The sequence below is a fragment of the Pantherophis guttatus genome, chromosome 3 (assembly GCF_059756535.1).
Source record: "Pantherophis guttatus breed Tessera chromosome 3, ASM5975653v1, whole genome shotgun sequence".
Classification (NCBI taxonomy): domain Eukaryota; kingdom Metazoa; phylum Chordata; class Lepidosauria; order Squamata; family Colubridae; genus Pantherophis; species Pantherophis guttatus.
The window spans coordinates 3,762,588-3,784,352 of NC_142065.1; the positions used below are offsets into that span (position 1 = coordinate 3,762,588).

A 21,765-nucleotide genomic window follows, 5' to 3' on the forward strand; every position below is an offset into this window, starting at 1 on the left:
TTTACGACCACAATTGAGCCTAAAATTTTCGTTGCTAAGCAAGACATTTGTTAAGGGACATTTGCCCCGTTTTACAACCTTTCTTGCCACGGTTGTAAAGTGAATCGCTGCAGTTCTTAAGTTGGTAACGTGGTTGTGAAAGTGGCTTCCCCGTGGACTTTCCTTGTCAGGTCGCAAAAGGAGAATCACGTGACTCCGAGACACTGCGACCATCGTTAAGTATGAACCAAGTGTTTGAATTTTTATCACGTGAAGCTGCAACGGTCGTTAAATGTGAAAAACGCTCAGGGGTCACTTTTTTCAGTGTTGTTGTAACTTTGAAGGGTCGCCGAACGAACCGTTGTAAGTTGAGGACTAGCTGTACTGATTTTATTTGTTCATGTTTTTATCCGCTGTGTTTCTATGATTGACGATTTCAATGGTTGTTTTTAATGCTTTTATGTTGTAAGCCGCCTGGAATCGCTGGATAAGAGATGGGCAGCAAATCATCATCTTCTTTTATCGACCCCATAATCCCTTGCAGGGTGGAGTCTGGGCAACTGAATGGAGCTGAGTGTTTTACTGGCCGGATGCCGTCCCTGTCCCCAGTACGGAGTTTTGTTCCGCAGATATATTCTCATTGCGCCCAGAGAGAGAAACATCTGCCTCTACCTAGGATCGAACTCACAGCCTCCTGGTTGTGAGGCGAGGGCTCCACCTTTAGGCCACCGCACCACTTCTACGGGCAGCAAAAAAACCTTTGTAAATAAATTTGTTTTGAGAGACTGCAGACCGAGGTTCGTTGTTCATTTTATTGTGTGTTTTTTTTTTTTTGTTAAGGCAACAACTAATTGCAACCTGTAATGGAGACACCGGTGAGGTGACAGGAAGCCTTTCCAGGTGGAATTGGGCACCGAGGTGGCAATGTCTCCTACTGGCAAAACCAGTTCAATTGAGCCAGTTTTGGGGATGTAGACATGTGTGGTTGTGTTGTGTTTGAAGTGGGGGGGAGGGTAGACTCAGAGATTTATCCTCACTAAAGTAGCTCTTCGACTAAGCCTCAACTTCCCAAAGCAACAGTTGGCAGCTGGCAGCCTTGGCCCAAATACCGCCCATTAGTTGTTAAATTTCCTCGGTCTTTCTGCAGGGCACCTCCAAGTTTTCGTTTCAGTTTCTCCACACTCCATGATGTTGTGGCAAGGGGGGAGGAAAATTAAGGGGGCTGGAAGTGAGGAAAAATGGGGCCAGTTTACTGGATCACACCGCCACCAAAGTTTGGGGCGGCACGTAACAAAACTCCCTGTACGGGCATACCATTTGTTTCCGCGAGAAATTGGAAGGATCTGAAAACAGGAGATGAGGAAGATGTTGGCAGTTGACCTACCCTTCTGTAGCTCTACCATGTTTCATTACAAATTGGGTTTGAGATTAAACCAGGTTAAACCATCCTGATATAGACAGAACCTTCCCCGGAGGTTCTGGCATTGCTCACCGCTTTTGAAAAGAGTTTCTAGACTTTTAAACACCGCTGATCTCGGAGCACACAACGGTGGATCGTCAAATTTGCGTCCCGGATGGAGCGAATGTAAAATGTCGGGAGGGAGAAAAAGGCCAGAGGCTGAAAGAAAAACTGTGTGCCCTTTTCTCTTTGGCTTTATAGGAGTGGGATCAAAACAGGTGAGCCGGGACAGAAAATCACTGCAGGAAAGGCCAACTCTGCCCCACGTCTGGATAAGCGTCAGACGTCAGTCTGCCGGGAAAGAGACGCTGAATCTTGGCAGTCGTCACATGAACATATCGTCGTAGTCCGGAGGGCGAAGGTGATCGGGATTAGGCCTGTAAGAGGAATGAAGAATGCTTTATGTCAGGAGTTTCCAAACCTGGCTACTTTTAGACTTCAAATCCCAGAATTCCACAACCAAGCATGCTGAAATATGGACCAGGAAGCAGATCTTCTCTGGGGTGGCCCCCGCACAATATGGAACAGGGTGAAATCTAGCAGGTTCTGACAGGTTCTAGAGAACCGGTAGCAGAAATTTTGAGCAGTTTGGAGAACCGGCAAATACCACCTCTGGCTACCACCCTCCCAATGGGGATTTTGCAGTATCTTTTCCCCTGCCACGCCTACCAAGCCACACCACGCCCACCAAGCCACGCTGTTGTGACCCCGACTCCCGAGCCTGTCCTAACAGAGGAAGAGGACTCAGAAGGTGATGGGGAGGAACTGATAAGGCCTCCCTCTCCGGGACCCTCCTCTCTGGCAATGCCTCAGGTTCCCTCCAAAGGCCAGGAGGAACAGCCTGGGATGTGCCAGGAGGAAGGCATTTCGGAGCACCAATTGATAGGGAGCGAGGATGATGAATCCTGGCTTGATCCCAGGCAGCGTCGGAGGGAGAAGCGTGCGCAGCAACGGAAGAGGCGTGGGAGGGCCAGAGATTGAGCTGAGTCACTGAGCCACACCCCACCAGGAATAAAAGCGGGTGGGATTGCTCTTCGGGCCTTGTGACGGTCAAAGTTAAAAACCTGAGAGTCCCATCGCGTTACCTGAAATCTGGCTTGTGCATATTTTGGATTGGACCTTGGCTAACTCTTGCTTCGTGGATTACTTTTTGCTACTGAACCGGACTGAGGATAAACTCTTTCTTGCTGACTGTGAGTGAAAACTGACTTGGCAGGCATTTCGCAGTTTACTGCCAAAACTCTTTATCTGCAAGGGTTTCTAGTCTGATTGCTTAATAAAATCTTGGCAGGCGCGCCTGGTGGTGTGTTTGCCTGTGTGGGGAAGGGGGACAGAACACACGCCCACAGAACCGGTAGTAAAAAAAAATTGGATTTCACCACTGCCCCAAAAGTAACCTTGTATGGCAAATCCAGAAGACAATAAACATTGTACTTTAGAAGTGAATCCGTGTAGCTCAGGGTTGAACGATGGGATTCTTGGTGCTCTCTGAGCTTGGAGGTTTTCTTGCAGACGTTTCATGACCCGTCTAGAGAATATCATCAGTGCTGTTGATATAAACAGTGAGCAATTCATTCCCTTCTAGATAGCACTGATGATGTTCCATAGTTGGGTCATGAAATGTCAGCAAGAAAACAAACAAGCTTAAAGTGCACCAAGGACCCAACAGTTCTCCTCTTCATCTCCACAATCCCCACTCCCTTCTAGCACTGATGATGTTACCTAGCTTGGTAATGAAAAGTTTGCAAGCCAACAACCAAACTCAGAGAGCACCACAATTACTCACAATTAGTTGTTTGCTTATATATTTATTTGATTTCTATAGCCACCCATTTCGGCAACCGGCTCTGGATTGGTTCAGAAACATGTACTTTTGGCCTTTAAAATATATATATTTTTTTCATTTTGCTTGTTTTTAGAATATTTCTTTGGCTTGCTTTATTTTATTTTGACGAGATGGGCCGCTAGAAACTGGATGAAGACATAAAATATCTTTATGTCTTGGTAGTACAGTGGTCTAAAGCACCCTGTTATTAAGCTGGTTATTAAGACCAGCTGCCTGCAATTACTGCAAGTTCGAATCTCCCCAGGCTCAAGGTTGACTCAGCCTTCCATCCTTTCTAAGGTGGGTAAATTGAGGACCCAGTTTGTGGGGGCAATAAGCTGACTTTGTATAAATATACAAAAGAATGAAGGCTATTGCTTAGCACATTGTAAGCCGCCCTGAGTCTCCGGAGAAGGGCGGCATATAAATCAAATTTAAATAAATAAATAAATAAATAAATAATAATAATAATTTTATTTCTAAATAATAATAATAATAATAATAATAATAATAATAATAATAATAATAATAATTTTATTTCTATACCGCCCTTCTCCCGAAGGACTCAGGGCGGTGTACAGCCAATTTAAAAACACAAGACACAACAATAATTAAAAATTAAAATAATTAAATAAATTTGGCCGATTTAAAACCCTAAAAATTAAAATAATAAATAAATAAATAAATAAAAACATTTTACTTTTACAATTGGATCTTGTTTTACTTTTTAACATTCTTTGGCTTCTTTTGACTTCAAAACATGTTTTTAAACATGTTTTAGGATTTTGGCTTTCCAGATACGGACAAGGGCCTTTGACTGATATGGTCAAAATTTTCAAGGTCTTTACGAATTTATTTTTCCCACTCCTAGCGAACGCCAAGTGAATTATGCTCTTCAATATGGTTTAAGGAAGTTTTGGGTTGTTTTATTTTTTATTTTTTTTATTGATGGTTTAGCCCAGAGATGGTTGATGGGGGGCAGGAGGGAAATGCTGTCAGATAAAGACATAATCCTAGAATAAAATCCGGCAGTTGTGTTTACGTAAGATGCTTAACTCAGTTACGCAGCTAATCTCAGGCCATCTGGATGAGCTGGGTTGAAACATGCTAAGCCGCAAAACTAACAGAATCCGTAAAAATTAAACCAAGGCTAAGATTAAATTGTGGCACATACTCTGCGCATAAATTACGGCACCCGAGGTAAAACGTTAATACAGGCAGCCCTCCACTTACGACCACAATGGAGCCCAGAATTTCTGTTGCTAAGCGAGACAGGTTTTAAGAAGTGAGTTTTGACCCATTTTACGACCCTTTCTTGCCACGGTTGTTAAGTGAATCACTGCAGTGGTTAAATTCGTCACAAGGTCATTAAGCGAATCGGGCTTCCCCCACGGGTTTTGCTTGCCAGAAGGTCACAAAAGGGAATCACGTGACCCCAGGACTCTGCGACTGTCATAAATACGAGTCAGTTGCCAAGAGTGTGAATTTTGATCAGGTGACCACAGGGAGGCTGCAACGGTCGTTAAGTGTGAAAAACGGTCATAAGTCACTTTTTTTCAGTGCCGTTGTATCCTTGAATGGCCACTAAATGAACAGTTGTAACTCAAGGACTACTTGAATTTTTCTTTTCATTCCCATGGGCACATTCCTAAATTTAAGATAAAATTTAGATTTAGGTACTCCTCGACTTGCCACCGATTGGTTAGTGACCTTTTCAAGTTGCTACTCGTTTAGGGACCGTTTTCAGTTTAGCGTCAAAGTGCTGTAGGTTCTCAACAAACACAGAAGGGACACAGTTTGAAAATGCCATTTTTTCAGCCATTGAATGCGACAGAATTTCTGCAATACTTACCTGGGCCGGTTGGCCCCCGGGGGTCCAAATGGATCAAACCTGGCCCCTGGAGGAACGGAACCAGGGGGGAGTCTGCTGGGGAGCCCAGAAGAGGGGTCCAGGATAGGATTCCGAAATCCTGATCGAAGTGGATCAAAGATCATTCCTCCACCTCGGCCTCTGAGATAAGAGAATCGAACGTGAATTAAGAGTTACTTTGCTCTACTGGCTAATGCACCAGGTTAGAAACTAGGAGATAGTGAGTTCTAGTCCTATCATACACAGAAAAGCCAGCTGGGTGAGTTTGGGCCAATCACCGGGAGATTGGGAGTTCTAGTCCTGCCTTATGCAAGAAAGCTGGCCGGGAGACTTTGGGCCAACCACTGGAAGACTGGGAGTTCTAGTCCTGTCTTAGACATGAAAGCTGGCTGGGTGACTTTGGACCAAGCACCAGGAGACTGGGAGTTCTAGTTCTGCCTTATGCAGGAAACTTGGCTGGGTGACTTTGGGCCAATCACTGGAACACTGGGAGTTCTAGTCCTATCTTACACAGAAAAGCCAGCTGGGTGAGTTTGGGCCAATCACCAGGAGACTGGGAGTTCTAGTCCTGTCTTAGACATGAAAGACGGCTGGGTGACTTTGGACCAATCACCAGGAGACTGGGAGTTCTAGTCCTGCCTTAAGCAGGAAAGCTGTCTGGGTGACTTTGGGCCAATCACTGAAAGTCTGGGAGTTCTAGTCCTGTCTGAGACATGAAAGCTGCCTGGGTGACTTTGGGCCAATTGCCAGAGACTGGGAGTTCTAGTCCTGCCTTATGCAGGAAAGCTGGCTGGGTGACTTTGGGCCAATCACTGAAAGACTGGGAGTTCTAGTCCTGTCTGAGACATGAAAGCTGCCTGGGTGACTTTGGGCCAATCGCCAGGAGACAGGGAGTTGCAGTCATGTCTTAAGACATAAAAGCCAGCTGGGTGACTTTGGGCCAATCACCAGGAGACTGGGAGTTCTAGTCCTGTCTTAGACATGAAAGACGGCTGGGTGACTCTGGACCAAGCACCAGGAGACTGGGAGTTCTAGTCCTGTCTTAGACATGAAAGACGGTTGGGTGACTTTGGACCAAGCACCAGGAGACTAGGAGTTCTAGTCCTGTCTGAGACATGAAACTTGGCTGGGTGACTTTGGGCCAATCACCGGAACACTGGGAGCTCTAGTTCTGTCTGAGACATGAAAGCTGGCTGGGTGACTTTGGGCCAATCATCGGAAGACTGGGAGTTCTAGTCCTATCTTACGCAGAAAAGCCAGCTGGGTGAGTTTGGGCCAATCACCAGGAGACTGGGAGTTCTAGTCCTGTCTTAGACATGAAAGCCGGCTGGGTGACTTTGGGCCAATCACCAGGAGACTGGGAGTTCTAGTCCTGCCTTATGCAGGAAACTTGGCTGGGTGACTTTGGGCCAATCACCGGAACACTGGGAGTTCTAGTTCTGTCTGAGACATGAAAGCTGCCTGGGTGACTTTGGGCCAATCGCCAGGAGACAGGGAGTTGCAGTCATGTCTAAAGACATAAAAGTCAGCTGGGTGACTTTGGGCCAATCACCAGGAGACTGGGAGTTCTAGTCCTGTCTTAGACATGAAAGACGGCTGGGTGACTCTGGACCAAGCACCAGGAGACTGGGAGTTCTAGTCCTGCCTTATGCAGGAAACTTGGCTGGGTGACTTTGGGCCAATCACCGGAAGACTGGGAGTTCTAGTCCTGTCTGAGACATGAAAGCTGGCTGGGTGACTTTGGGCCAATCACCGGAAGACTGGGAGTTCTAGTCCTGTCTTAGACATGAAAGACGGCTGGGTGAGTTTGGGACAATCACTGGGAGACTGGGAATTCTACTCCTGCCTTATGCAGGAAAGCTGGCTGGATGACTTTGGGCCAATCACTGGGAGACTGGGAGTTCTAGTCTAACCTTATGCAGGAAAGCAGCCTGGGTGACTTTGGGCCAATCACCGGGAGACAGTGAGTTGCAGTCATGTCTTAAGACATGAAAGCCATCTGGGTGACTTTGGGCCAATCACTGGGAGACTGGGAGTTCTAGTCCTGTCTTAGACATGAAAGACATCCCGGTGACTTTGGGGCCAATCATTCTCTCTCAGCCCAACCCACCTCACAAGGTGGTTGTTGTGGGGAAAATAGGACAAAGAAAGAGTATTAGGTGTGTTCACCGTCTCGAGTTATCTATGAAGCAATAAAGACGAGAAATGAGAATCTAATCAATAAAATTAAAAAATTCAGATCTGGACGAGTGATGGGAGATCATCTGCCTAAGGAAGCTTCTAGCTACCTGGGGCATCCTGGGAATTAAGAAGTCCACCCTTCTTAAAAGTCGCTAAGGTTGAGAAACAACTGGATGAATTGTAAAAAGACAACCCTCGAAATACTTACGCCAAAGGATCCAGATCTTGTCTGCCAATATTGAACGGATCGAGGGGATCTGGCCTGAAACATTTTCACGACAGTATCAGACAACGGATCTACGGAACCCTGGAAAACGTGAAACGGGGATCCTCCTGGCAGTGGTGGGTTTCAAAAATTTCCGCTAACGGTTTGGTGGGTGTGGCTAGGTGGGGGGGGGCACGTGACTGAGTAGGCGTGGCTTTGACATCACTCACGCCCACTCAGTCACATGACCCTCCCCCACTTAGCCACGCCCACAGGAAAAGGTAGGAAAGATTTTGGAATTTCCACCTATCTACCCCTGCCCCCCCTTCGCCTGTTGCCCCTGTTTCCTCTCCTTTAGCGGCCACAGTCCTAGCCCCGCTTCCTCCCCCCCCACCGCCTCTTTATTCGGGCTGCTCCCCTTCCGCGGTAGCTGGTACAGAGTCTGGAAGGCAAGCTGACTGGAGTTTTTGGCGGCCCCCAGCCAGCCGCCGCAGCCGCATAGTGGCTCTCAAAGAGGTGGCAGCTGGCCGCCAAAAGGTACCGGAGGTCGCGGAAAAAGCTGCTGCCGTCGCTGCCATGTTATTCGCACATGTGCATCCCATTGGACTTGCAAGGCAAGTCGAACATGGTGGCGACGAACATGGGGGGCGGGGCAAGTGGCGACGGGGGGAGGGGGACCAGTTTGGGGGCGTGGCCAGCCGGTCATCGCTTCTGGTTCGGCAACCTTGGCCAAATTTCCGCCAACGGTTCAGGCGAACCGGCTAAATCTCCTCTGCCTCCTTGGCACTTTTGTGTGCGTTCCATCATTCTAGTCCTCAGTGAGGTCCCCAGATCCACAAACCAGGCACGGTCAGCTCACCAAAGCCCAAGGCACTCACCAGTTGGGCTGCCGGCTGCCATGAGGATGCCGAGGTGGGATCCAGAGAGGGTCGTGGTCGGGAGGGTTGGGGGGGGAAGGGTTCCTCTCCCGTTTGGGCTCTTCCTCCTTGGCGCTGGTTGGCCGCTTCGAGGTTTCAAACGGGGAGAGTATGTGATGGACGAGCTGGGTCTGTAACTCCTCCACGTTCCGATATACCCTGTAAAAAGGGGCAAGAAAAAAAAAACAGTCATTGGACACCTGGAAACATGTAGTCCTCGACTTATGACCATTCACTTAATGATAGTTCAAAGTTACGACGTCAATGAAAAAAGGAACTTAGGACTGTTTTTCACATGACCATTGCCCCTTCCCCATGGTCACCTGATCAAAATTCGGACGCTTGGCAGCTGACTTGCATTTACGACGGTTGCAGTGTCCTGGGGGCAGGGGTCACGTGATCTCTTTGTGTGACCTTCTGACAAACCAGGTCCATGGGGAAGCCAGATTTTATTTATTTATTAAATTTATATGCCGCCCCTCTCCGGAGACTCAGGGCGGAGATTCATTTAACAACGCTGTTACTCATTTAACAACTGTTGTGATTCACTTAACAGCTGTGGCAAGAAAGGTCTTAAAATGGGACAAAATTCACTTAACAAATGTGGGTGACTTTGGGCCGATCACCAGGAGACAGAGAGTTCTAGTCCTGACATAAACATGAAAGCCATTTAGGTGACTTTGGGCTGATCACCAGGAGACAGTGAGTTCTAGTTCTAACATAAACATGAAAGCCATCCGGGTGACTTTGGGCCGATCACCAGGAGACAGTGAGTTCTAGTCCCAACATAAACATGAAAGCCATCTGGGTGACTTTGGGCCGATCACCAGGAGACAGTGAGTTCTAGTCCTGACATAAACATGAAAGCCATTTAGGTGACTTTGGGCCGATCACCAGGAGACCGTGAGTTCTAGTTCTAACATAAACATGAAAGCCATCCGGGTGACTTTGGGCTGATCACCAGGAGACAGTGAGTTCTAGTTCTAACATAAACATGAAAGTCATCTGGGTGACTTTGGGCCGATCACCAGGAGACAGTGAGTTCTAGTCCTGACATAAACATGAAAGCCATTTAGGTGACTTTGGGCTGATCACCAGGAGACAGTGAGTTCTAGTCCTGACATAAATATGAAAGTCATCTGGGTGACTTTGGGCCGATCACCAGGAGACAGAGAGTTCTAGTCCTGACATAAATATGAAAGCCATCTGGGTGAACTTGAGCCAATCACCAGGAGACAGTGAATTCTAGTCCTGACATAAACATGAAAGCCATCTGGGTGACTTTGGGCTGATCACCAGGAGACAGTGAGTTCTAGTCCTGACATAAACATGAAAGCCATCTGGGTGACTTTGGGCCGATCACCAGGTGACAGAGAGTTCTAGTCCTGACATAAATATGAAAGCCGTCTGGGTGACTTTGGGCTGATCACCAGGTGACAGAGAGTTCTAGTCCTGACATAAATATGAAAGCCGTCTGGGTGACTTTGGGCTGATCACCAGAAGACAGTGAGTTCTAGTCCTGACATAAATATGAAAGCCGTCTGGGTGACTTTGGGCTGATCACCAGGTGACAGAGAGTTCTAGTCCTGACATAAATATGAAAGCCATCTGGGTGACTTTGGGCTGATCACCAGAAGACAGTGAGTTCTAGTCCTGACATAAATATGAAAGCCGTCTGGGTGACTTTGGGCTGATCACCAGGTGACAGAGAGTTCTAGTCCTGACATAAATATGAAAGCCGTCTGGGTGACTTTGGGCTGATCACCAGGTGACAGAGAGTTCTAGTCCTGACATAAATATGAAAGCCGTCTGGGTGACTTTGGGCTGATCACCAGGTGACAGAGAGTTCTAGTCCTGACATAAATATGAAAGCCGTCTGGGTGACTTTGGGCTGATCACCAGGTGACAGAGAGTTCTAGTCCTGACATAAATATGAAAGCCATCTGGGTGACTTTGGGCTGATCACCAGAAGACAGTGAGTTCTAGTCCTGACATAAACATGAAAGCCATCTGGGTGACTTTGGGCCGATCACCAGGTGACAGAGAGTTCTAGTCCTGACATAAATATGAAAGCCGTCTGGGTGACTTTGGGCCGATCACCAGGTGACAGAGAGTTCTAGTCCTGACATAAATATGAAAGCCATCTGGGTGAACTTGAGCCAATCACCAGGAGACCGTGAGTTTTAGTCCCACCTTAGGCATTAAAGCCGTCTGGGTGACTTTGGGCCAGTCATTCGGTATCTCAGCCCAACCCACTTCACAGGGTTGTTGTTGCAGGGAAAATAGGAGGAGGAAGGATTACTAGGTATGTTCGCTGCTTTGAGTCATTTATAAAAATAATAATTTTTATTTTATTTTATTTTATCTTATCTCGAATTTATATACCGCACCTTCTCCCGAGGGACTCAGAGTGGTGTACAGCCAGATAAAAAACATACAATACAAACATTAAAAACAATTAAAAGGATATATATTAATTTGGCCCCAATTTAAGATAACAAACCAATTAAAAATTAAAAAATATTGAAAAAAATATGTTAAGCCAGCCCGGCTTGCTGAAAAAAGAAAGTTTTAAGGGCACGGCGGAAGGCACCGATCGATATCCCACCAATAAAAGGTGGGATATCGATCAATACATAAACATTAATAAATTCAAGGCTTACGCTGTACAGATCCCAGCAACCCATGCATCTCTGTGCGAATGGCCCCCATTTTATGGCAACCCAACACTTTCTGGAACCCCCCCTTAAATATGTGGAAAGAACTTCAATTACTTGTCAAAATCTGCCAGGTGTTCTGGATCAACGAAGTCGGTCACTTTCAAAGTCAGATCTGCCACTTTCTGTGTTTTGGGATCCTGGATGGAGAAAGGAGGAAACAGAATAGAAAAGGATGAAGCCGAACTCCGTAGGATGCCCTAAAAGTGCTTTTCCCAAAAAGTCTTCCTTGGTTTCCATTTTTTCTTTGAAAACGTTTTGCTTCTCATCCAAGAGAACAACTGAAGAGGTTCGTTGGATGAAGAACAGAATAACAGAGTCGGAAGGGACCTTGGAGGTCTTCTAGTCCAACCCCCTCTTAGGCAGGAAACCCTACACCACTTCAGACAAATGGTTGTCCAATCTCTTCTTCAAAACCTCCAGTGTTGGAGCAACCACAAATTCTGGTGGCAAGTTGTTCCACTGATTAAATATTCTCACTGGAAATTTCTCCTTAATTCCAAGCTGCTCCTCTCCTTGATGAGTTTCCACCCATTGCTTCTTGTCCTGCCCCCAGGTGCTTTCGGAAATAACAGAATTGGAAGGGAACTTGGAGGTCATCTAGTCCAATGCCGCACCCCCCCCCCCCATTCAAGCAGGAGACCCTACATCGTTTCTGACAAATCTCTTTCAATCTCTTCTTGAAAGCCTCCAGTGATGAAGCTCCTGCAACTTCCGAAGGCAACTTCTGTTCCATGGGTTGATTGTTCTCACTATCAGAAAATTCCTCCTTATTTCCAGGTTGAATCTCTCCTTGGTCAGTTTCCGTCCATTATTCCTTGTCTGGCCCTTCAGGTGCTTTGGAAAATAGCTTGACCCCCTTCCTCCTCTCTGGGGCAGCCCCTCCAATATTGGAAGTCTGCTCTCCTGTCTCACCTGGTCCTTCTCTTCACTAGACTGGCCAGGCCCAGTTCCTGCAACCGTTCATCGTATGTTTTAGCCTCCAGTCCCCCAATCTGTTGTGGCTCCGTTACCTGAGCCTGTGTCATCGGCAGGAGAGGACTCCGAGAGTGAAGGAGAGGAGTTGGCAAGGCCTCCCTCTCCAGGACCCTCCTCTCTGGCAATGCCTTCGGTGTCTGCCAAAGGGCAAGAGATAGGGCTGGGGCCAAGTACGTCCACGCAGCCACAGGTGGACAGTGATGAGGGAGATGAGTCTTGGCTGGATCCCCAGCAGCGTCGCAGAGATAAGCGTGCGCAACAGAAGAAAAGGCGTGCCAGAGATTAGGCTGAGTCACTGGACCACACCCCACAGGATATAAAAGGGGGTGAGGTGGCCATTCAGACTCTGTGACAGACAAAACTAACTACTATCGAGTCACATTGCATCTTTGGAAACAACATTATCGGCCTTGGATTTATTTTACGAACTGGATAATTCTTGACTGTGGGTATTTTGTTTATTGAGTAAAAGTTCTTGGCAAGCAGCTACTGGGTTGCTGCCAAGCGTCTTATCGGAAGAATTGGTTGTCTGCCAGTTTATTTAACCCCCAGCTGTCTGTTTGTGTGTGTGTGTGAGATGGGAACAGAACACAATCATCCTGGTTGCTCTTCTCTGCACTCTTTCTAGAGTCTCAACATCTTTTTTTTACATTCACTTGTTCACTTGTCTTTTGGAAAAAGAACCTTTGGGGCAACCATCACCTAGAGGGTTGAGAATCTCCAGCCATCACCTGAAGGATTGAGAATTACTGTTGGATACCTACACAGGCATCTAACAGTGAAACTTCCTAAGGGTGAGGACAATTAACCAGTGGAAGAGAAGTTGCCTTCAGAAGTTGTGGCTGCTCCATCACAGGAGACTTTCAAGAAGAGACTGGACAGCCATTTGTCTGAAATGGTATAGGATTTCCTGCTTGAGCAGGGGGTTGGACTAGAAGACCTCTAAGGTCCCTTCCAGCTCTATTTGGATTAACAGCGTAATCAGGTGCTTGGGGGGTGGGTGGGTCGGTGGGGGGTTAACCAGGAAGTACATGAGATCAACCTAGACTCCTGAGTTGGCGTGCCTAATGCAGCTCCCTGCCCCGCCACAATTGTGAGAGTAGAAGAAACTATTATAACTATTATAGGGCGCATGTCAAGTTTCCGAAAGATGCCCTAATTAATTTATGAGCCATGATCCAAACTTCAAAGGAAATATATTCATTTATTAGGAGCACCATTCCGGCAATACTGGGATGCAGTTAGGACTGATCTTACGTAGATTTACGTTCCCCTATGACCCTGTCTCTCCCCTCCTCTCTGGCCATGTCATAAATCACATTCTCCAATTAACCACTTTGGCTGGCTGTGAAACCTAACACCCTCCTTCTGATTGCGGTCAGGAAGAATGTATGGAATGCACTTCAGTTCTCCCTCCCTCCTGCTCATGGCAACTTGAAAGCTTTGCAAAGTTATAACTAACAGAGAATGTGATATTTATGGTGAGAACTTTTAATCGGTGGAACGACTTGCCTCCAGAAACTGTGGTTGCTCCATTGCTGGAGGTTTTTAAGAAGAGATCGGATAACCATTTGTACGAAATAGTATAGGGTCACCTGTTTGAGCAGGGGGTTAGACTAGAAGACCTCCGAGGTTCCTTCCGACTCTGTTATTCTGTAATTCTGTAAGGGTCTCCTGCTTGAGAAGGGGGTTAGACCAGAGGACCTCTGAGATCCCTTCCAACTTTGGTATTCTGTTCTGTTCTCCGAAGCCCCAGAGAGCAGGACAAGAAATAACAGATGGAAACTTACCGAAGAGAGATCCAATCTTGAACTAGGGAGAAATTTCCTGACAGTGAGAACGATTAATCAGCGGAACAACTTGCCTCCAGAAGTTGTGGGTACCATTTTTTTTGCGGTTAAAAAGGTCCCAAATTAAAAGACAAAGGGGACTTTTTGAAAAAGAAACAAACCCAAAATACAACTTTCTGAAATAACGGAGGAGGGTTGGTCATCGTAGCTCATGATGTATGTTAAGATCACTTATCCAAGCTGTCCATTGCACCAAACTCTACCCTTGATTGGATAGATAACAGCATCTCTCAACTTTGAGAATTTTAAGATGGGTGGACTTCAACTCCCAGAATTCTCCAGCTAGCCCTGCTGGGGAATTCTGGGAGTTGAAGTCCACCAGCTCATCCACACATAGAATATCGCATCCAGTTTTGGTCACCACACTATAAAAAAGATGCTGAGACTCTAGAAAAAGTGCAGAGAAGAGCAACCAGGATGATGAGGGGACTGGAGGCTAAAACATACGATGAACGGTTGCAGGACCTGGGCATGGCTAGTCTAGTGAAGAGAAGGACCAGGGGAGACAGGAGAGCATCTTCCAATATTTGAGGGGCTGCCCCAGAGAGGAGGAAGGGGGTCAAGCTATTTTCCAAGGCACCTGAAGGTCAGACAAGGAACAATGGATGGAAACTGAACAAGGAGAGATTCAACCTGGAAATAAGGAGGTATTTTACGACGTGAAAACAATCAACCGATGGAAGAGAAGTTGCCTTCAGAAGTTGTGGGAGCTTCATCCCTGGAGGCTTTCAAGAAGAGACTGAACTGCCATCTGTCAGAAACAGTACAGGGTCTCCTCCTTGGGCAGTGGGTTAGATTAGATGACCTACAAGATCCCTTCCAACTCTGTTAACTTGTTATTTTATTTTAATTAATAAATGAAACGATGTCAGCATTCTGATGCTGCCATAAAAAGACGAGGCTTAATTTTTCACCTACTTATTTTCTCTGTAGATAATATCCCCTAGGAGATGGGATGGGAGGGGGGAACATTCCTGTGGGTTGAGGTCAGAAGCTGGGGAGACTGACTTGGAAGATGGCCAATGAGAAGATGAGAATTGGGGAACGGAAAGGGAAGGGTTTGGAGGTCAGAGGGTTAGTATCAGCTATGATGAAGTCGGGGCCAGATCTGTCGTACTCAATAAGTGGAATATTTCAGCAAAGATTAATTGTTTGGGAGCGCAATTTATTTGAGATGACATCGAAACCTGACAAATGAAATGAAATGAAATTTTATTATTGTCAAGGTTTAGGCACACTGGGCTAGAAGCTGATGTCTCTTGAACCCAAAATGTTTGCTGGACTTTGAGAGAACAACGGGGTGACCAGGCAGGGGGTACTCCCAGACCTATGACTCTTCCCCTTCCAGCTTCTGCTCTGGGTTCGAAAGAGACCAAAACCTTTACGGCAGGCAATGACTAGTCCATAAGACTTTGACTGCTCTGGGTTTACATCTCCATCCTTCGGGAGAAGAATTAAATACAAACTTTTCTTCTCCTTTAGGGGTGCCCAAATCGGTGGCCCCCCCAAAAGCAGCCTCACCATGACGTTGAGAATGATGCTGTTGTCCATCAAAATGGCCTTCACCAGCAGGTCGTGGGAATCGTCCTTCAGTCGGTAGCGCAGAGTGTAGAGTTCCTTGTCCGCGTTCCAGCCTGCAGGAAGCATTTCCGACTTCCTCTCGTTGGTGGCCGCCTGTGGGAAGAAGCCAAGAAGGGGGTACAGTTAAAACGAGGAGTCTTTGGTGGTCTCTGAGCTTGGTTGTTTTCTTGGGGACGTTTCATGACCCAACTAGGTAACATCATCAATGCTAAAAGGGAGTAGGGTGTGTGGAGTGGAGCAGAAGGAGAAGAGGAAGAGAAGGATGATGATGATGATGGTTTTGGGGTCCATGGAGCTCTCTGAGCTTGGTTGTTTTCTTGCAGACGTTTCATGACCCAACTAGGTAATGTCATCAGTGCTAAAAGGAAGTGGTGTTTGCTCTCTGTTGTTTAACAACGGTAGATAACAGTTTATATGAAAAATAAAATAAATGAAATGAAATAATTAAAAGTAAATAAAATAATGTATAAACTAAAATAATTAAAATAAAATAATATACAAGATAATATATATATACAGTAAAATAAAATATATACAATAAAATGTATACAATAAAGTAAAAATGTTAATAAAATAAATAAAAAACTAAAAAAACTAAACTAAACTAAACAAATAAACTAAAATAAAATAAATAAAATAAATAAATAAAATGAAATAAAGTATAATAAAATAAAATAAAAAAATAAAATAAAGTAAAGTAAACTAAAATAATAAAATAAAATAAAATAATAAAATAAACTAAAATAATAAAATAAAATAAATAATAAAATATAAAATAAAATAATAAAATAAAATAAAATAAAATAAATAAAATAATAAAATAAAATAAAATAAAATAAAATAAAATAAAATAAAATAAAATAAAATAAAATAGAAATGAACAATCCAGGACAGGGATCTGATGTCACCTACCCCACAGAGCTCTGAGTTTAAATGCCCTTTTTTCCTATTTTATCTTTAATTTCTGTCCTGAATCCCTACATACAGGCAGTCCTCGACTTACAAGAGCTCATTTAGTGACCATTCAAAGTTTACAACGTGATCTCCTTTTACCGACCTCCTGACCAGCAAAGCCAACGGGGAAACTCAGATTCACTTAACAACTTTACAACTGCAATGATTCGCTTAACCACTATGGCAAGAAAAGTCGTAAAATGGGGCAAAACTCACTTAATGAATGTCTCACTCAGCAACATACATTTTGGGCTCCACTGCGGTCGTAAATCGAGGACTACCTATATCCTTCCAATTAATGCGCAAGGCGTACTGAAAGCACTCAAAATTAGCCTTGTTAGCAAAGGGTCCGCGTCACTGATTTGGGGCACCAGGCCAGCCTCAAACCTGTTTGGGCAGACTCACCTTGCCTCCGCTAGTCCTCCAAGCTGCCACTCAAACACCCCCAGCTTCCCTCCCCCCCGCCCCCCTGGAAGAAGCAAGGGGGTCCCCTTAATTTTCTCAGGCTGCTGCAAAAGTTTTTTTTTTATTATTGAAAAAGTTTTACAAATACCAATTTTTCCCCATTTCCCCCCCCATCCCTCCCCTCCTCCCATGACTTCCCCAAGGTGAAATCCGTCCCCATTGTATTATAACATAGTTTACCACCCCTCTGTTCTCCCCCCTGTGCACCATACATTTCTACATAACAATAAGCTACATTGCCCCCCTATATACTATACATTTCTACACAACATTCAGCTAAAAGCTATCTGGTACTTCCTAGTTTGATATTTATTCTGCACATAATCTATCCATTTCTTCCACTCCCATGCATAAGTCTCTCGAGTCCGGTCTTTTAAATATGCTGATATCTTCGCCATTTCTGCAAAACTGGCCACCTTCAAAGTCCATTCTTCAATAGTAGGCATATCATCCCTTTTCCAATATTGACCAATCAATAACCTAGCTGCTGTCACCATGTACAATATCAATTTTGTTTCACCCACTGAAAAGCCCTTAACTATGCCCAATAAAAACAATTGAGGCTGCAAAAGTTTTTTTTTAACATTGGCTGCCCTGTGCAGAATTCTGTCATTTTTTAAGACTAAACGTAGAATAGAATAGAATAGAATAGAATAGAATAGAATAGAATAGAATAGAACAGAACAGAACAGAACAGAACAGAAGAATGGAATGGAATGGAATAGAATATAGAATAGGAATAGGAATGGAATAGAATGGAATAAGATAGAATAAGGAATATAATAGAATAGAATAATAGAATAGAATAATAAAGAATAGAATAGAATAGAATAGAATAATGGAATAGAATAGAATATAGAATAAAGAATAGGAATAGGATAGAATGGAATAAGATAGAATAAGGAATATAATAGAATAGAAGAATAGAATAGAATAGAATAGAATAGAATAATGGAATGGAATAGAATATAGAATAGGAATAGGAATGGAATAGAATAAGGAATATAATATAATAGAATAAGAAATAATAGAATAGAATAGAATAATGAAATGGAATAGAATATAGAATAGGAATAGGAATAGAAATAGGAATAGGAATAGAATAAGATAGAATATGATAGAATAAGGAATAGAATAGAATAGAATGAGAAATAATAGAATAGAATAGAATAGAATAGAACAGAACAAGATACAATAAGGAATAGAATAGAATAGCAGAGTTGGAAGGGACCTTGGAGGTCATCTAGTCCAGCCCCCTGCTCAAGCAGGAGTTCCTATACCACTTCAGACAAATGGTTGTCCAATCTCTTCTTGAAAACCTCCAGTGATGGAGCGGCCACAACTTCTGGTGGCAAGGTGTTCCACCGGTTAATTGTCCTCACGGTCAGGAAATTTCTCCTGGTTGCTTCCAGGTTAATTCTCCCCTTTTTCTATATTAAGAACGGATTACATATGAAGAACGGTTGCAGGAATTGGGTTTAGCTAGTCTAGGGAAAAGAAGGACCGGGGGGGACACACATGATAGCAGTATCCCAGTATTTAAGGGGCTGCCCCAAAGAAGAGGAGGTCAACTTATTTTCCAAAGCATCAGTCCAGAAGCTAAGTCAAGAAACAACGGATGGGAACTCATCAAGGAGAGAAGCAACCTGGAATTAAGGAGAAACTTCCTAGCAGTGAGGACAATTAACCCGTGGAACTGCTTGCCACCGGAAATTGTCGCTGGAGGTTTTTAAGAAAAGACTGGGCAGTCATTTGTCTGAAATGGATATTTCAAGGGGCTGGACTAGAAGACCTCCAGGGTTCCTTCCAGCTCTATTCTGATTAATAGCACGCAGAGAAATGTTGCTTAGGGTTTTGTCCCCCATAAGAAATCAAGGCACTCCTGCTTAGTGGTGACCTCTAAAAATCTGGGGTCCCTGCTCTCCAAAAATAGAACCTGTTATGAATTATTATTTTTTTTTTGGCAGTCCTGTAAATTTTCTTTCAGGTGGATTGCCTTTTAGAAAACTTTGTGCGATGTTTATATAGATTTTATGTATATAAAATCATTTTTAATATACTTTATGTCAGGGTGGATTTGATTTAAATCGAGTTGATTTAAATCACAATTTAAATCATGATTTAAATCACTAGTAAAAAGGCTTGATTTAAATCCACTCGATTTAAATCATAATTTTTAAAGAGCAACTGTCATCTCTGCTACTTCTTTGACCCACTGTTGACTCACCGATAGTCCCAGTGTTGCAGAATATACAGCCTCCTGCTACATAACTCAGCTCCATTTCATGCTGAATAAACTGAATTATTTATGTATCTTAAATAGAAAACTATCTTACGATAGATTTTTACCCCAAAAGTTTTTTGTTAAAATAAATTCGATAAAAATCAAAAAAATCCGATTTAAATAAAAAAAATCTGTTTTTTTTTTCCAAAAAAATCATTGATTTTTATCCACCCTGCTTTATGTATATACTTTATGTATACAATGTCAGGGCTGCTGTTTTTTTTATATTTCACCCTGTGTCTTTCTCACTTTAAAATATCTGGACTTCACCTCCCAGAATTCCCCAGCCAGCTCTGCTGGCTGGGGAATTCTGGGAGTTGAAGTCCAGACATCTTAAAGCCACAACCTGTGAGAAACTTCCAATCAGGGCTTTTTAAAACTTCAACTCCCAGAATCCCTCAGCCAGCAATGCCTTCTGGGAATTGAAGTCCAGTCATGTTTAAAAGCAGCCTAGATTGAAAAACCATTTTTTTTAAGAATCAGAGTTTTCCAACCTCGGCCACTAGGTGTGGACTTCAACTCCCAGCGTCCCACAGCCAGCAATGCATTCTGGGAGCTGAAGTCCGGCTCCCTTTTAAAGTCGCCACCCCTGAGAAACAACAACTCAGATCTTCTGAGTTCCTGAGCAAGTTTGGGGGGGGGTGTCCCTTAACCTCATCAATCTAGCATCTTAAGACTTAAAAGTCTTGGGAACCGGATTGATTGATTGATTAATTAATTAATTAAACCTACATGCTCCCCATGCACTTATTCACAAACGACAAATCCAGTGCATCATGCACAATTATGCACATAGTGCATAATTGCATAATGCACATAGTGCATAATTGCATAATGCACATTGCACAAATAAAAAAAAGAAACATTCATTACAAAGGAAGATATGAATTCTTTTGATTATTATTATTTTTTTAAAGAAACAAATTGCAAAACAATGCACTTCCCCTCTACTCAATACTTTCCTCTCCCCAAAACTTTCCACCCCGTTCAGTCTCTCTCCCCCTCCCTCCCTCCCCCCAAAAGCAGGAAAAAGGGGCGCGCGGGGAGGGGGGGGCTCCCCTTTTTTTGCAAAAAAGCCAAGGGAATGGATCCAGCCTGCAAAAGGCAGGAGTTGCAACCCGGCGCCCGCGGGCCGCTTCTTCTTCTTCTTCTTCTTCTTCCTTGCAAGCCCTTTGGTTTCTCCGGCCTGCCCGCTGCACCGGACGGATCTCGGCCTGCAAAGGTTGGATGGAAGGAAGGCCATTTACCTGGTCCCCGGTGCCGAGGCAGCGGTAGTCGCGGGTGATCAGCTTCCAATGCACGAAGCAAAGCAGGGCGTCCTGCCCGCAGCCCAGCTCGGGCGCCACCGAGTTGTAGAGCAGCTCCAAGCCGGCCATGGTGCCTCCTCCGCCGCCGCCGCCGCCTCCTGCAACAGAAGCGCTCGGGGAAGGCACGAGAGACCCGCCTCCCCGCCCGGGGAAAGCGAAAGGAACCCATCAGCTCCGCCTCCCCGCTTTCCCTGCAGCGATCAGCTGAGCGATCAACTCTCTCTGCACCCCGCAGGCTGCAACAGAGCCCATCCTCCGCAGCCCGGCCCGGGGAGGATGGGCTGGAGGTTGCAGCCTGGAAGTGGAGGATTGGGAAAGGAGATGATTTGTAGGCTGAATTGCTGGGGTTCTTGGGGCTCTGGGAGCCTGGGGGGTGGTTTTCTTTCTTTCTTTCTTTTTTTTATAATTTTTATTAATATATTCTATACACACCAATAAAATATACAATCCTGCCACCATGGTATAATGCGATTACATGGTCCATAAGTATAAAGTCATTCCTTTATACATACATATTTGCATATGTAGGTCTTTGGTTATTCGGGTCTTCTCCCGCGTAAAATTGGAAGTGTCTTGGCGACGTTTCGACGAAGTCTCATTCATCATCTTCAGGCTGGTGTTCTCGGCTTCGTGCTTCCAGGAGCAATGCTCCTTCCATGCTACTTCCAATTTTACGTGGGAGAAGACCCGAATAACCAAAGACCTACATACAAACACCCGCGAAAACCTGAGAAAACAAATATTTGCATATATATATATATATATGTCTTTTTCTTTTTCGTAGGCTTTTATGTGCATATTCTTTCTAGCTTTCTGGGCCAAATAATTTAATTTGATTTTATCGGGTTTTTAAATTTTGTGTATTTATGTATTTTATTGTTGGCTGTTCACCGCCCTGAGTCCTTCGGGAGTAGGGCGGTATACAAATCAAATAAACTAAACTAAACTAAACTAAACTAGCCAGGTTTTACCTACGTAAAGTAAGTTGTTCTACAGCCCTGGTTCTGTGAAATCTCATTCACAAGTTTCTGGGCCTTTTTTCTGCTGACAAACTGCAACTCTGTGTTGCTCTCTGGGAGACTCAGATAGCTATTTCTGCCTATTAAGGCGTCATCAGTGAGCCACACCCACTTCTCAGATATCCTCCCTGTAAAGGTACAATGTGTCTTTTTCTTTTTCGTAGGCTTTTATGT

The 21,765-nt window shown here is 44.5% G+C and overlaps 1 protein-coding gene across 1 annotated transcript; it reads right to left on the minus strand.

Moving 5' to 3' along the window:
• Positions 1-773: 773 nt before the first annotated feature.
• On the minus strand, positions 774-20,914 carry PSMF1 (proteasome inhibitor subunit 1). Its single transcript, XM_087888978.1, has 7 exons — positions 20,513-20,914; positions 15,503-15,655; positions 11,211-11,293; positions 8,398-8,595; positions 7,523-7,576; positions 5,116-5,274; positions 774-1,815 (listed from the first exon to the last, which is right to left on the minus strand). Exons 1-7 carry the CDS (start codon positions 20,639-20,641, stop codon positions 1,764-1,766), a joined length of 828 nt encoding a protein of 275 aa, XP_087745104.1. The 5' UTR covers positions 20,642-20,914; the 3' UTR covers positions 774-1,763.
• Between the last annotated feature and the right edge of the window lie 851 nt (positions 20,915-21,765).